The 16258-nt window shown below is 38.2% G+C and overlaps 1 protein-coding gene across 3 annotated transcripts in view; it reads right to left on the bottom strand.

The window, feature by feature from the left end:
• PCCA (propionyl-CoA carboxylase subunit alpha) overlaps window positions 1-16258 on the bottom strand; it is a 437395-nt gene that overhangs the window by 348108 nt on the left and 73029 nt on the right. For all 3 annotated transcript variants that reach the window (XM_061626591.1, XM_061626592.1, XM_061626590.1), the window contains exon 6: window positions 15648-15701. In XM_061626591.1, the coding sequence (XP_061482575.1) occupies window positions 15648-15701 (54 nt within the window). The remainder of the gene's footprint in view (window positions 1-15647; window positions 15702-16258) is intronic.

Genomic DNA, 16258 nt, shown 5'->3' with positions numbered 1-16258 from the left:
TTAGTTCAGGAGCATGAAATCTTCAAATTAAACTGAACTCAGCTTTAGACATAAGCAGCACTCTGTACAACTGGAAAGCTTAAATATTTCTTACCCACTCAAAAAAAAAATGGTCCAATAAAAAATGGTCTGCCTTACTTTGCATTTTATCTATCGATGGGGAAAAACAGCAAATTAGTATCTATGTCAAATGTTTTAACTTATGCAGTGTAAACAATCAATATCATAATGTTAAGCTTGATTGATTTTTGTTAGTTTAAAGCATTTTTACCTCACTTTTTAGCTGAAAATAGCTTACAAAAATCAGTAGGAAGACAGCTGCTGCCCTCCATCTTACAATGTAAAAGATATGACGCAAGGAAAAAACGATGGGGAGGGATCAGGAAAAAAGCAAGGTCATGCATCAGTTCTCAAAAGCTGAAACAAAACTATTATTTGCTGTCACCTCTTTGCCCATTTGATGTATATGCTTTCCCCTAAAGAGGAGGCTCAATCTCCTTGCAGTTACCATTCATTTTCGGTGCCTAACTTCTGCTGAAGTATCCCAACTGCCTCCCCTTTAAACTGAATCTTGTTCTCCTGTTTTGAGTATTTTCTATGGTTATGTTCAGACAAAATACCATAGTACCAATAGACTGGATCCTGAAAAAAATGATTTTGCAAGAAGGGAAACTTGACTGGCTTGAAAATGAGAAAATATATCCATATTGCTTTGCGCATGCCATGGACTGCGAAAAAGACAAATAATTGTGTGTTAGAACAAATTAAACCAGAACTGTCATTAGAAGCTAAAATGATGAAACTGAGGTTATCATACTTTCGACACATCATGAGAAGACATGATGCACTAGAAAAGACCATAATGCTGGGAAAAACAGAATGGAGTAGAAAAAGAGAAGGCCAAACAAGAGATGGATTGATTCCATAAAGGAAACCACAGACCTAAACTTACAGGATCTGAACAGGGTGGTTCACGACGGATGCTCTTGGAGGTTGCTGATTCATAGGTTGTAGTCGACTTGGAGGCACATAACAACAACATTGGAAGGATGTGTATGCACACACACACACAATTTTATTAATTTTCTGCTGATTTATCTATTAATAAGACTCAGAAAATGTTATGTTGTTCAGCTTGACAGCAGTTATTGTTAGACAAAACTGTGCAAATGTTTGCCACATATGGCAATGACTACATAGAGAAAAGCAACTAGCATGCTCAGATTATTCAGTGTTTCCGCTACATTCTCCCAGTTCATGCCATTAGTCTTCTACATAGTGTGCATCCCTTCAAATTAAGAATACTACAACAAGCTGGTACCAATCGGGCAAAATGAGGGAAATGGGTCCCAGAGCATGAAATTCACAGGATCTCAAAGCCTTATAATGTGTTCCCAGGGAGCTGCAAAACCTATCAAGACCTTTGTTTCTTCAGGCCTCATAAAAATCAGACTCTGCTGAATAGTTGGGGAGGGGTGTGTGCTTTTCTGTGAGTGTGTGTGCGCATGTCTGAGTGAGAGAGAGAAACCAAGGAGCTTGGTGCATGATGCATTGTTCTCTTGCTTTGTCTCTAATATACTGTAGTTTCCCATTGAGAGAAGGCCTGGCAGGAGAGAGGAATTTAGGGAGGATGACAGATAAGGTAGAAACAAAAGGAGATTTAAAATAGGATACCCTACCTGTGACAATTTTTATAGGCCTTATCTTATTATTTTCATATGGCTCCACACACTGCTAATCAGTGATCTACTGGAAACTTAAGAACCTACTGAAAAGCCTGGCAGGATATTTGGCTTTCAATTCTTCTACTCTGTTTATTCCCAATACAAGTATGCTCAACAGCCTTAGAGTCCTTGAACAAGAGCAGTCACTTAGCAATGAAATGTAAATTACTGACATGGGCTAAAACTTGGACTTGTCACAGCTAATGAGCACATTAAAAAGGGGGAAATGCACACTAGATTACTATAACCTTTTCACTTAACCCTATGTGTACTGAAAGCCACAATTCAGCACCATATCAAAAGGCTTATAATAGAAGTGCTACACAGCAGTCTTTTGTCAACTCAAGGTTAACCTAAAAACGTAAGAGAAGTGTTGGGTACTGAATGAAGAGGAGGTTCAGATCCAATGACATTACTCATGTAAACCACATAATTAAGTTTTATATGGCTGCAAAGAAGGCTTCTGTTTAATACCAGCCATGCTAGATTATATCAATTCTCCATCTAGTTACCATTCTATCTTCCAATAGTGGATAGACAACACCACAGTGAGTTTTAAAAGCAAGGAATAATGCTAATATCCAACCATCCCCCAAACTATGTTTTATGGCCATATGGCAGCATCTTCTTGGTCTTATGACATTTTGATTCATGAATACATTGTACCTGTATTTCTGTTACTAACCTCCATTAACAATACCTTAGCATTTATTTTTAACTAGTCTTATTAGATTGGTACTTTTTTAAAAAAAGGTTTCTGAATGTTTAAGCCAAAACGTGTAAAATATAATGAAGGAGTTGTTGAAATGGATGTGCAACTCAACTGCATTTATCTGTAGTACCAGATTCTGAGCATCATTTAGAGTTGAGACAAGATTCACCTCTTCTTTTCCTAGCTATATAACTAAGTTGACTACGGTTATTACACCTGGGGATTCTCTTAACCTGAAGTAAGATTTACCCAATAATTTTGACATAGTTCAATTGATATGATATCCTTATTTCTATATAACTTTGTTTAAGTTTAACATTTCCATTCAAAGGCTATGATGCAGAGAGCTTCTAACAGGCCTTAGAACTTAACAGCCCTCCTCTACAGAGAAAAATATTTCTGAAAATATACAAGAGTTTCAGGATTTAATTCAACATATACAGCAGGGGCGGCTAATCTTTTTCAGCTCAAGGGCCACACTGAGGGTTCTCCACCCCTCTGAGGGTCACATACCAGCACACACACACAGTTATATGCGTGCATGCTCTCTCTCTCTCTCTCTCTCTCTCTCTCTCTCTCTCTCTCTCTCTCTCTCTCTCTCACACACACACACACACACACACACACACACACACACACACACACACACAGGGGAGGCAAGCAGTTTAAATATTATATATACACACACACTCATGGGGGGGCAGACAATCTGAAGCAGACACATACTCATCTCCTGCCCCAGTGCTTCCCTGGAGAGCAAAAACACAGATCTTTTAAAAAGTCCCTGAGAGCAATCTTAATAATATTTGTTCAGAAATAAATGACATTCTGTTCACTGGTATGCATAGGATTAAAGCCTTTGTCACTTTAAGGGAAAAATTAAAGCACATTTCAGTGGGAGTGTAACTAGGATCATTGGCTTTGAAACTTTCTTACTTAGGATTAAGCCCTATTGGATCCCAGACGGACTTACTTCCAAGTAAATATGTGGAAGACTGTGACCCACACCTACAGTGCTGGAAAGCAAGCAAGAGGGAATAAGCACTAAGAATTCAGATACCTAAAAACTTCAGGAGGCATTGCTGTGGGAGTGCGCGGGGAGATCAGCATCAATGTTGACATTTTCAAACTTTAAAACACTACTTTTTTGAGAAGTATAGTGGGAGAACTAACACTGTGATGTTTTCTGCAGTTTGGGACTGACTGACCACGACTCCTCCCTTTGCTAGCCAAAGCATTGCAGCTATCAGAAAAAGCCAAAGACTGCATGTTCACAAGAGCTCAGGAAGTCCTCTAAGCACAGATGGCTTAGTTCTGCAGAATGATTGCATGGAGGCACCTGGGGAAGACTAAAAGCCCCATGGAAGATAAAGCCACAGGATTTTTAAAAAAGAAAATCAATTTTAAAAAATCCAAAAAAGATGCCAAATATCAGGGGATCTCCACAGGGTATACATGGCCCATGGGCTATGAGTTCACCACTCCTAATGTACAGAATAGCCAGCAGTCCTAAAATGAAAGTGAAAAGAAACCAGTGACACTGCCACACCTTGTTCATCCCAAGGGCATGCAGGCCTTTTACAGTGGTCCCTAACAATGAACCAAAGCCTATAAAAACAAAAGCAAACAAAAAAAAGTAAAGGTATTTCACCTTCTTTCTCAGAGATAATTGGATAAACTGAGACAATGTGGCAGACCACATGGACATCTGAACACAGTCATTACTCTCCTCTTCAGGTATAAACATTATTTTATTAAGTTCCATCAGAATGAAAAAAAGTTTTTTGGGGGTGGGGAGTCAACAGTACTCACATTTTGCACCCAAAATAGTTCAATATTTGAAAACTGATCCACATATAAACATTATTATCAAATTAATATGCTTAATGAAGAATATGTGCATGTCACACATATGAACTGACTTTCTGTGTTAAACTAAGCTTTGCTTCGCACTCTACATTGCACATTTATGTAGCTCAATTAGCTTACAACATTTTGAAAATTTATCTCCACTTCCTCTTTTGTATCCATCCATATACCTCCTAAACAACATGCATAAGACAAAGTTGTGAAACTTTCAGATTCATAAAATCCAAACATAGTTCAGGATTATAATGGAAAAGAGCAAGAACAATCCAACTAAGCCGATATATAACTATTCTTATATTATAATCAGCAGTGAAGCAGCAGCATTTATGAACCATACCATTTAAAGTATAATACCTTATCTATCTTGGCCAATAAAGGCTATACAATTTAAAGACACATAAATACCCCTTTGTGCCCTCTGCATCTGTTCCAAATTAGGTTTCAATTAGATACACAAAACAGGGGAAACAAACATGTGTGTGTTTCCTTGACACGCAACAATTTACATTTTGGGCCCATACAGAGAAGTAATTTGTGTGCAAGAAATTCATCTTACAGAGCCCTAATACTTATGGCTAAAAACTATGTGTATGAAAGCTATCATTTTTTTCTTCCCTTTTGTAGAAAAATAAAAAAACATTACTAACATATAATGTTACTTGACTCAATATGCACCTTATGACATTCAAAGGAATATCCAAGAATAAAACTAATCCCGTCTGCATTGCAATAAATTTGGCCAAGGATACTGTCACCAATCTTGTAATCCAAACCCCGAAAACCCACCAGATTGCTAGGAAGTGAGCCCAGAGTGGAATAATGATTGCAAAATTGCCAAGTTTGGCAGTCAAACAGCAACATAATAGCTTCAAAACAACACGAACAAATGCTTTTGTTTCATTGTTTTATATTTAGGGAATTTGCCAGCTAATGCCAGCTCTCGGACAGCTTAGTGGGAAATTCATTTGTTGGGAGTAAAATATATTTTCTGTTAAAGATCAAAGCATCCAACTTCACACTTCCTTTTCTTCAATTAAAAAAAGAAGATTCGCTTTTTTACTCTAATTTACCTCTTCTGGCTTGTAACCTCTTTGTAAGTCACTTAGAGATTTTTTGTAATAAGCAGCGAGTAAGTCAAATAAGCAATTATTATTATTATTATTTTAAATAAAGATTACATGATGCATTCCAATGGCATGCTCTGCTAGAAGCTGATCGGATGTATCAGCTGTTTCCTGTTTCCCACTAACTTAGAAAGAAATAAAGCTCAGCATCATGCACTAGAATTAGGTTCTCATTTAGTTTACCTGTATACATTAGATTTTTTTCTTATTCCATCAGCAAGCACAGTTTTCTTTTTAGAAGCAAAGGTGACATTAACACTGAGCTAACAAAGTCAGGCAAGCAGACAGGCACACCTTCTGCATCTAGAATCCTGAAAAGATAGGTAAATCCAAACAACTGCATCCTGAGAAACTGTCACTCTTTCTTTGTTCATTATATCTGTTTTCTCAACATAAGCAGCAAAAAAGTATATTTCATAATCATGTTTAAAAGTAGCAAAACTTGGATACATCTGGCCTTTCACCTATGGAAACTCCCCCAGGAAAGCTTGCCTGGTGCCTCCTGTGCAATCTTTTCAGCATCAGACAAAGGATATTTCTTTTTTTTCTCCAGGCTTTTTTGTAAATTTTAGCAGTAGCCCAGTTTTTAGTGTTTTGGAGTTAACATCTTCCTCCTGTCAACAACTTTTAATGTTGTTTATTGGGATTGTTATTTTTAATTTGGATGGGGAAGCTTTTTTTCACATAGCTCTGTATAATGAAAGAACTGATTACTGATGTAATGATTATTGTCCTTTTCGCACATTTATTTATTTTAATAGTTTTATAACATGCCTTTCCACCAGAAGCAGCATGGAGTAGCTAACATCATAAAATATAAATACAATAATAAAACAATATTTTATAAAAGTCAATGACATCATCATCCACAATGCAAACACAGGACAGCATAAGACACTGATAATACTCCCTATATGCCAAAACCTTGAACAAATAAAAACGTTTTCAGATTGCATCTCAGCAGTAGTAGTGTGGCGGATGGCTGGAATTCACCCAGGAAGGTTTTCACTTGGGAGCGGCTTCCATAAACAAGCGCTGCCACTGAGAACTTGTTGTATGTACTTTTTGTATTTATGTTTTACTTTTTTAATTCCTTTTTATAAACCAGAAGGACCTATTAATAAATAAATAAAATACTTCATCCTCCTTTTGCAACAACTTGCCAGCTGTAAAAAGTTGCCACCATCATAAGAAAAGGGGCAAGGCAAGGGCCTTCGCCAACTTCCTCATACTGAAGCAGCCAGCCAGCACCTCATACTGAAGCAGTGAGTAGGTTTTATTATGTATCAGTAACACAGTAAACATCTGGACAGTACTGTTGCATGGATGTTCATAAGACTACAAAGTGAGCCCATGACAGAGTGTAAGTTTCTGTGGTCTTCTTCACTGATGGATAGGATGGGCAAGCAGCTTGTCTGCCATCTGGATTTCCCCCCTCTTCTTTCACAGCCACCTAGCTGAAAAAGCAAGGCAGGATATTTTGGAAATTAGAACAAAACCACAAAATAGAGGTGGGGTAACCTTTGGATGGAGAAGTAAAGACCACCACCAAGATGGAGTTACACCAAGAAAGGCTTAGAGAAAGGAGACAGAAGTGAAGCATAGGTGAGAAATATTAGAGTTGGGGGAACAGGGCGGACAGAAGGAGAAAAAACATTAGAACCTAGACAGGAGACAGGAGAGGGAACTGGGAAGAAATGTTAAGATTTAGGGGACAGAAAAGGAAATTTTCAAAGAGGCAAAACCAGATACTATAAGGCAGAACAAAAGATAATAAGAGACATACAAAAGAGGGTTTTTTTAGAGTGGAGAAATTACATCTAGAATTACATCCCTCACCGGATGTTCCCTAAAAAGTTTGAAGATAATTGATAAGGGTGTATATGTTTAGCTATACTGAGCTAATACACCAACTGGGTCTTAATGATTCAAAAGGTAAAATCACTACCTTTGCTTAGCAATTTTTAAAATCAATTTTACAGCCTTTCGACACAATATATTGACTGTTCCTACTTTCTCTGTAGCACAAATTAGACATCTACCCTCAAGCTGGTGCTGCTGTTGTGAGGAAATTGCATTTTCCCAATACTCCAAAGCACAGCATTTTGTCACTAAGAAAAAAACTGCAAAGTGTCACAGTCTCTCTACGTGTATGTGTTTCTGTACACACACACTATGTGTGAGAGAGTGTCACATCACTAATGACCTATGAAAGAAACAACCACTATGCCAGATACCTGATGGGGTGACATGTTGAAAGCGAACTTGAATTAAAATGTAGGATACATACTGTGTATGAAGCCTAATGAAATTCTTTGTGGTTATTTATATGATGTGGTGAAGCTCTATAACCTTGAATTTAAAAATATATCAGTGGCATTTGTGGAAAATTTCTGAAATAGCACGAGAAACTGAAAATAATTGCTTGTCCTAGTGTTTACCAACTCTTGAGTCTGGAAAGTTCTGAACATTAGGTGTACGAGAGTCTAGACAACAGACTAACTCCGTACTGGATTCTGTCCCTTCTCTCCATTTGCAAAGACACCAGAGGTACAATCTTATCCACACCTACTTCAGAATAAGTCACGTTAATGCAGTTTGCACATAACACTAAGCCAAACTACGGCTTAGCGGAAAACAGCAAATGTGGGATCCCAGAGAGAAGATCACAAACACTTTGCTCATTATCTTGCATCTGTGAGCTAACATTACATCCCAAAGACCATCTTGGCTGTAAGACCCTCTCCCTGCTTGCTGGCCTCTTTCCACCTGCCCTGGAAGGGTGGGGCCTTGACTGACTGCAGTTATAAAAGGTATCACTACTTGAAGATGCCAGAGACCACCTTGACTGTGGCGTGTTGTTTAAGGTCTTCTGTTTGGGTAAAAATTTAATTTCTGCTGTTCGGTTTTTTGTTTTGCTGTTATTGGGATTATGGTTCTGTATTTTATTGTTGGATTTTATTAGGAATTATAAGGATGTATCAATTTATTGTATGATTTTTAAGATGTGTTTGTTAACTTATTAACCATTTTAATTTATTTCTTACAGTGAATTGTGTAACTGTTTTTCTGTTCATGTTTTGAGCCACCTTGTGCATAAATTGTTATGGAAAGGCAGCATACAAATAAACAGTGATGATGATGATGACGATGAACCTGGGCTTCTGATTTAACTCCCCTTGAAGATAAAGCCACAGAACAAACCTTGCCTACAGCTCGAACTATATCTGAAGTAAGATAAACAACGAACCTGGATAATAATAAGCCAAACCGACTTCCGGGAAGGGTGACTTAGCCTGTGCCTGCTTTTGAGACGGGCTCCTGCCTCAAAAGAAGCTTATTCAGATATATCAGTCAGATTTTTTTTTTTTTTGACTGATTAAACTTCTCCCGGGTAGGGAGAAACGAAGAGATTAACCTCAAAGCCTATTTTTGTTGGGACGACCAGATCTCATTAATTTATGGGACGAGGTCCAGCCGACGAAGGTGGGACGGATTTTCAACAACAAGCTCTATCTGATAAAGCGAACGTTCATCTTATCTTCTAAGAGAGAACGCACTAACAGGCAAGCACCCTTCTTTCTATATTTTTCTTTTACTTGACTTAAATTGTTGCTGTTTAAAAGAGATTTGCCAGATTGATCGGTTTTTGACATCTCACTGGGGAGCCATAACTTCTCTCTGCTACTCACTAATTAATAGCTTATCTCTGTTTTTGTTGCAAAAAGCTGTCCTGGATTTGCATTCTAAAGATATACACAGAAGAGGGATTTCTATTCCGGATTTTTATTTTGAAGAATATTATATTGTCTGAGACTACTCTCTTTTTGGTCTATTTTATTTTGACGAATCTGTTTCCTGACGACCGCCATTAATTGTTTCGATCCTGGGAACTGCATTTTGTTTACTTAAGCATGGAGAGATAAGGCTGTCTGCTCTGTTTATACTGTGATGTCACCAAGTTTGGAGTATTAACCCAATTGTTGCTGAAATAAGAAGTGGTTTTCCTATATTTTTCTTTTAAAATGGCAATTAAGAAAGTGGCTGAGAATCTGGAAATAACTATGTTTCAGAAAATAATGGATGAGATTGAGATAACGAAACAAAACCTGCGACAGGGTTGTAAGGAGCTGAAAATTGAATTGAGTAAAATGAAGCAGGAGATTAAAGATATAGGGGTCCCTGTGAGAGAGGTGACCCTGGAAGGGGTCCCTGTGAGAGAGGAGACCCCGGAGATTGGAACAAACGTGGAACAGGAAAAAGATTTGGAGTCTATGGACTTTAGAAACAAAATCTATTGTTTGGAGACACAGGAGATTAAAGACATAGGGGTCCTTGTGAGAGAGGAGACCCTGGAGACTGGAACAGGGGTCCCTGTGAGAGAGGAGACCCTGGAGACTGGAACAGGGGTCCCTGTGAGAGAGGAGATCCCAGAGATTGGAACAAACGTGGAACAGGAACAAGATTTGGAGTCTATGGACTTTAGAAATAAAATCTATTGTTTGGAACTCAATGTTATCTCTGAAGAAATTAATGAAGATTCTAGAGATAAAGTTATCAATGGCATGGATAATCTTCTGGACTGGAATGATGTGATGGAGCCCAATATAGAGAAAATTTATGGAATTAACTGCAGCCATGTGACAATGGAAAAACTTTCAAGAGATGACCCAGTGTATTTTGAAAAAAAGAACAGAGATATGATTTTACAGCAGTATTTCAGCAACCTATTCAGAATGGATGGCAAGAAAATATTTGGGATAGAGGTAATTCCCATCAGACTCTTACTATATGACTATGGCTTTGACAGCAAGATTATTATGGAATACTGATAATGGAAGATTGGATACTGAAATTACTGGACTTAACAAGACTACTGAAGATGGAAGATGGAAAATGGAATTAATAGGGATAATAGAACAATGGCTACTGAAATTACTGAACCTAACAGATTCTGATGTGATGGATTAATTGAAATGTTTATTTTGACTATGGTTATGACAATAAGATTATCATAATTAGTAATGAGATGGATTAATTGATATGCTTATCTGGAAAAAAAAATTGATAGATATATTTCTTAAAGAATTGAAACCTCTCTTTGACTTTTTGTGGAAAGAATAAAGTAATGTTTATGAGATTTGATGATTAAGTAAGATAACTACTGGAGGAAAGTGATTTTATAATATGACTTAAGAGACAGGATTGTTATATATTATAGACTTATAACTGATTTGATCTTTGACAAATGGGAAGTCAATATTTTACTCTTTATTTTTTATTTTTCTTTTTTTTTTCTTTCTTTTTTTTTTTTTTTGTTTAACTATTTTTGATTTTGTTTTTTGTCTTTGAATGTTTTATGATTTCGTCTTGTATGTTTTATGAAAATCTGAATAAAAATTATTGAAAAAAAAAAAAGATAATAATAAGCCAAACCATGATACAGCTCATAGCAGTGCAGTAGGACGAGAGGAGGCGCAAAGCAGCTGCAATTTTCTTTCTAGGAATGCACGTTTGCTTGTTTGCACTAAGCCATAGTTTGTCTTAACGTAAGCGTACAAACTAGACCACTGAATTCAATGGGGCTTACTTCTGAGTAGGCATGAATATGACTGCACAATAAATGATATCAAACAGTTGAGAAATGCAGCTTCACAGTTCTCTACCCTTCTCTCTGAAAGATAAAACTGAACTACAGAAGGTATGTGGGTTGCGCGACTAGAGGTTTTGGATTATGCTCCAAGGTAGTATACTATTAAGGCTTTATTTAGTTGAAAACAAATATGTTTTACTTGATACAACCACCAGTTAGTAGGTACTCTTGTTTTTAAAATGTTTTATTGCTTTATTGCTTGTTGTTTGCCACCCTGGGGTCCTTTGGGAGGAAGGGCAGGATAGTAAATAAATAAATAAATAAATAAAGGCACAAATTACAAAACTGGAAATCCAATTTAAATCCATGCTTTCAAATTGGTCTACATCTTTCCATTTGTATACAAGTATCTGTTAGGCCTGCATTTTATTTCTCTGTTGCAAAATACTAAAGATTTTTTAAAAACTGGAAAAATAGTTTTAACTTTGAGCACTTTCCATACTACAGCATTCCAAGGCACTTCGAGGATAAAGTTGCTCGCCTCCATAACAATCTTGATGCCACATCTACTGTAGTCTCCAGTGCGGTGTCCAGTGCAACGTCTGCCGCAACTTCTTGGGATCAATTTCAGCTGATGCAGCCTAATGACATGGACAAGGTGCTTGTGACGATGCGGCCAGCAACATGTCCTCTTGACCCTTGCCCTTCTTGGCTTATTAAAGTTTGCCGAGGAGCTTGCCAAGGAGGTATGACCAAGTGGATTCAGGGTATGGTCAACATGTCTTTGTGGGAAGCGGTGATCCCAGCTGCCCTGAAAGGCGAGGTGATCCAACCGCTCGTGAAGAAGCCCACCCTGGACCCATTACTTTGTGACAACTACTGACCAGTCCAAAAAAACCCTTTTTAGGGAAGGTGACTGAAAAGGTTGTGGAACAACAACTGCATGTATTCTTGGATGAAACAGATTATCTTGACCCATTCCAACCTGGGTTCAGGCCTGGTTATGGGACTGAATCAGCCTTGCTCACCCTGATGGATGAAATCTATCAGGAGAAAGACAGGAGTGTGACCCTATTATTCTTACTTGATCTCTCGACAGCTTTTGATACCATTGATCATGGTAGCCTTCCGAGCTGATTTGGTGAGATGGGTATCAGTGGCACTGTTTGACAGTGGTTCTGATCCTATCTCTGGGATCATTTTCAAAGAACAGCATTTGGGCGATTATATTTTGGCCCCTTGGCAGTTGTTCTGTTGTGGTGCCATAGGGTACCATCTTGTCCCCAGTACTGTTTAACATCTATATGAAGCCCATGGGAGGGGTCATCAGGAGATTTGGGGTGAGGTGTCAGTAGTATGATGATGACACCCAGCTCCATTGCTCTGTTGACATCTGAATCAGGAGAGGCCGTGCAAGTCCTGGATCAGGGCCTGGTCTCTACTGGATGACAGCCAATATACTGAGTCTGAATCCTAGCAAGATGGAGGCACTGTGGGTTGGTGGTTCCCGAGTTCAGATAATTAGTCAGTTGCCTGTTTTGGATGGGGTCATACTCCCTCTGAAAGAGAGGTCCATAGTCTGGGGGTCCTCCTGGATCCATCTTTGTAATTAAAGGCCCAGGTGACCTCAGTGGCTAGGAGTGCCTTTTACCACCTTCGGCTGGTAAGACGACTGCAGCCGTTTCTGGACAGGGATAGCCTGACCACTGTGGTCCATGCACTGGTAACCTCCAGGTTGGATTACTGTAATGCACTCTATGTGGTGCTGCCCCTGAGGTTTGTCCGGAAGCTACAGCTGGTGTAAAATGCGGTGGCGCAACTGCACACTGGGGTAGGGTATTGCCAACGTGTTACCCCACTGCTGAAAGAACTGCACTGGCTACCCATTAGCTACTGGGCCAAGCTCAAGGTTTTGGTGTACAAAGCCCTATACAGCTTGGGAGCAGGATACCTGAAAGATCATCTTACCTCTCATATACCCAAGTCAATCAATGCGCTCGGCAGGTGAGGACCTCCTGCAAATACCATCTTATCAGAAGGTGCATTCTGCACAACACAGGAAGCAGACCTTTAGTGTTGTGGTACCAACACTTTGGAATTCCCTTCCCTTATATAATAATAATAATAATAATAAACTTTAATTTATAGGCCGCCTATCTAGCCAGTGGCCACTCTAGGCGGCGTACAATAAAACATGATAAAATACAATAAACAATATAGCCAGTACAGTACAATGTAAAAATTACAGTATTTAGTAGATTGTTCATATTACAGTTCTAGAACTAGTTCACCTTGGAAGTCTCAAAGGTCGTAAAGGCCTGATGGAAAAGCCAAGTTTTCAGGCCCCGGCGAAATATATCTAGGGAAGGGGCATGTCGAAGATCCATTGGAAGGGAGTTCCAAATCGTGGGGGCTGCCACAGAAAAAGCCCTCTCTCGAGTCCTCACCAACCTAGCCACTTTAGTCGGCGGAACCGAGAGAAGGCCCTGAGTGGCAGATCTTGTAGGGCGGCACACTTTATGACGTTGGAGGCGCTCCTTCAGGTATACTGGGCCAAAACCGTATAGGGATTTAAAGGTTAATACCAACACCTTGAATTGAGCCTGGAAAATAACTGGAAGCCAGTGAAGATTGTATAACACTGGGGTAATATGATCATAACGGCGGCTATTCGTAAGTAAACGAGCCACCGTGTTTTGTACCAGTTGTAATTTCTGGACTGTTTTCAAGGGTAACCCCACGTAGAGTGCATTGCAGTAGTCTAAACGACAGGTGACCAGAGCATGTACTACGAGTGGGAGCTGGTGGACAGGAAGGTAGGGTTGCAGCCTTCGGATGAGACGCAATTGACCCCAAGCTGCCCGGCATACCGATGTATTAATGTATTAACACTACTAATTAGTTTAGTGATGTAGTACGAAAATGTTGGGTTTATTCATTTTCACTTGAGTTTGTGAACAGTCATTTTAATAAATACATTAACTATCCCATTCTGGTGTTTTTCATTTATTTTCAATCTCTCTCAGCCTAATTTAAGCCCAAGTCACTTAAAAACTTGTTTAAAGAAAGTAGCAACATTTGGTTTGTAGGAAGATTTAGGGAGGGAAGTCCAATCATGCATTTTGCCCTGGGTCCAGTGCCAGCTCTCAGCAGCCCTGCATACTGTATAAGTGAATGGCTATGTAGGTGTAACCATATCACCAGCCTTGAGTAGTGGCCTGGATGCTGACTCCGAGGACAAGGTACCAAAGAACTCTGGTGTGCAGGCTGTGCTCTTACAGTCTACAAAGGAGCAGGATATAATCCAAATGAGCAAAGAAACGAAACTACAGGAATAGCATCATTTTTGCTTTTATGAGATGTAATGTAATATATTAGACACCATCTCTGTTATCTTTTTGGCACCTACTGAAGACCTTCCTCAACAAGCCTTTTAAGTAGAGACATTATCCCAGTCTGCATCTGGACTTGAATTGCTTTTTAAGAAGTTTTTAAAGGGTTTTTTTTTTAGATATTTTGGTCAATATGTTTTTAAAGATGTTTTGCTTTATTATCTTTTAACATCTTTTAAAGTCGTTTTAGAGTGCTTTTAGCATTTTGTTGCCACCCTGGGCTCTTTCTGGGAGGAAGGGCGGGATATAAATTTAATAAATAATTATAATAATTCTAACACATTAGCTGTCAGCTGGGATTCAAATAGCCTCCTCTACCCCCATAAGCAGAACGTTCCTCTACCTATGGGGTGAGGGGTAGCAATTTTTTTCTTGTCAACAGCAGTCCTTAGTAGATTGGGAAGGCAACCATAGTTATTCAGAAATGGTTTCCTAAAAAGACTATCAACTGATTTTAAAAAACCCTAACTTATGGGTTTTAACTTATTAATCTATTAGATTTAAAGGTGTACAAAATACAACTTTTCTTTTAACATCTGTAGGCTGCTTTTGAACATAATTCTTCAAGGCAGATAGGAATAATTAAAAATTACAGTTAACACACAGGCAAACAATAAAATGTAAGACAGAACAGAAACCAAATCCCATAAAACCATAAATTAGTTATGAAGTTTTTTAAGGGAAGCATTTTTCACATGTTTTTTCAAATGCAAAACGAAGTTTAAATAAATGCCATTCACTGTTGTCCATATTTCATAGCTTATATTTCATAACATTTGCCTTACAAAAATATACAATAGCATAACGGTCAAAATGGCTTAAAAAAAACCCCAGTCCATAAATACTATATGAAAGGGTTAAAAGGATTAACTAGTTTATGTTCCCTTTGGTTTTTATTGTTAGAGTGTACACCACAGTTCCATCCAACATGTCAAGGTATCAAACAGTTTCAGATAAACACTGGAGGTTAAATGTTTAGGCTTCTTTTGATCAAATCAGGAAAATCAGCAATAGGACCTTCAAGAGTCATAACTCTTAGAGATGTTGCGGGTTTGTCATCCACACCAACAAGATGGAGGGAGGGAATTTTCATCTGTGACTTTAATTTTAATATGTGATTAACATCTTAATACATAAACCATACTGATTAATAATTTTAAAGTTTAAAGCAAAATATAACAATACACCAGGTCATATCCTCCTCAGACAAGATTTAAAAAAACAAAAACTTACCAAACGCCTGGAAAATTCTTTGTTTTCAGAAAGGAATCCATATCCTGGGTGGACCTTATAAAATAAAAGCCAAGAGTAGATTTCATGACTTTAGGCATCTGGAATCTTAATACTGACCATATCTTATCAGTAATTACAATATAAGGCAGCAAAATGTACTTGTATTTCATACTAAATGAGTGATCCTGCTGAATCACCCCTCCTAGCAGTTGCGTTGACTATTCCAGATAAAAAAATGTACTTCACCAGATCAGATTTTGCTAACGTACAAATAAGCTTGTTTTTGAGTGAAAACTAGTTTTCGTTCAATTCTCAATTATATGAACATCTCTGTGAAACTGAATAGTTTACTCTAAACAACAGCATAAGCCACTTCACCTATTTTGCAACGTTTAGAGCTGGCTTAAATGTGCAGAATATTTTTTTGTTTTGTTTTGGCTCTTGTTTAAAAACAAAGAACCCTTATCAGTTTATTAGGGTTCTGCATGTTCACAATCACATATAAACTAGATTAGTGGTGCCTATAATGTTACCAAGCCACATAACTCCCAGGTCATAATTTTCTGACATGTTAACATTTCACATGTAAGTGCTAATAACCTGGTTTATAA

The sequence above is a fragment of the Rhineura floridana genome, chromosome 5 (assembly GCF_030035675.1).
Source record: "Rhineura floridana isolate rRhiFlo1 chromosome 5, rRhiFlo1.hap2, whole genome shotgun sequence".
Taxonomy (NCBI): Eukaryota; Metazoa; Chordata; class Lepidosauria; order Squamata; family Rhineuridae; genus Rhineura; species Rhineura floridana.
The sequence above is the reverse complement of the archived record's forward strand: the minus strand, read 5'-3'. Positions and strand labels throughout refer to the sequence as shown.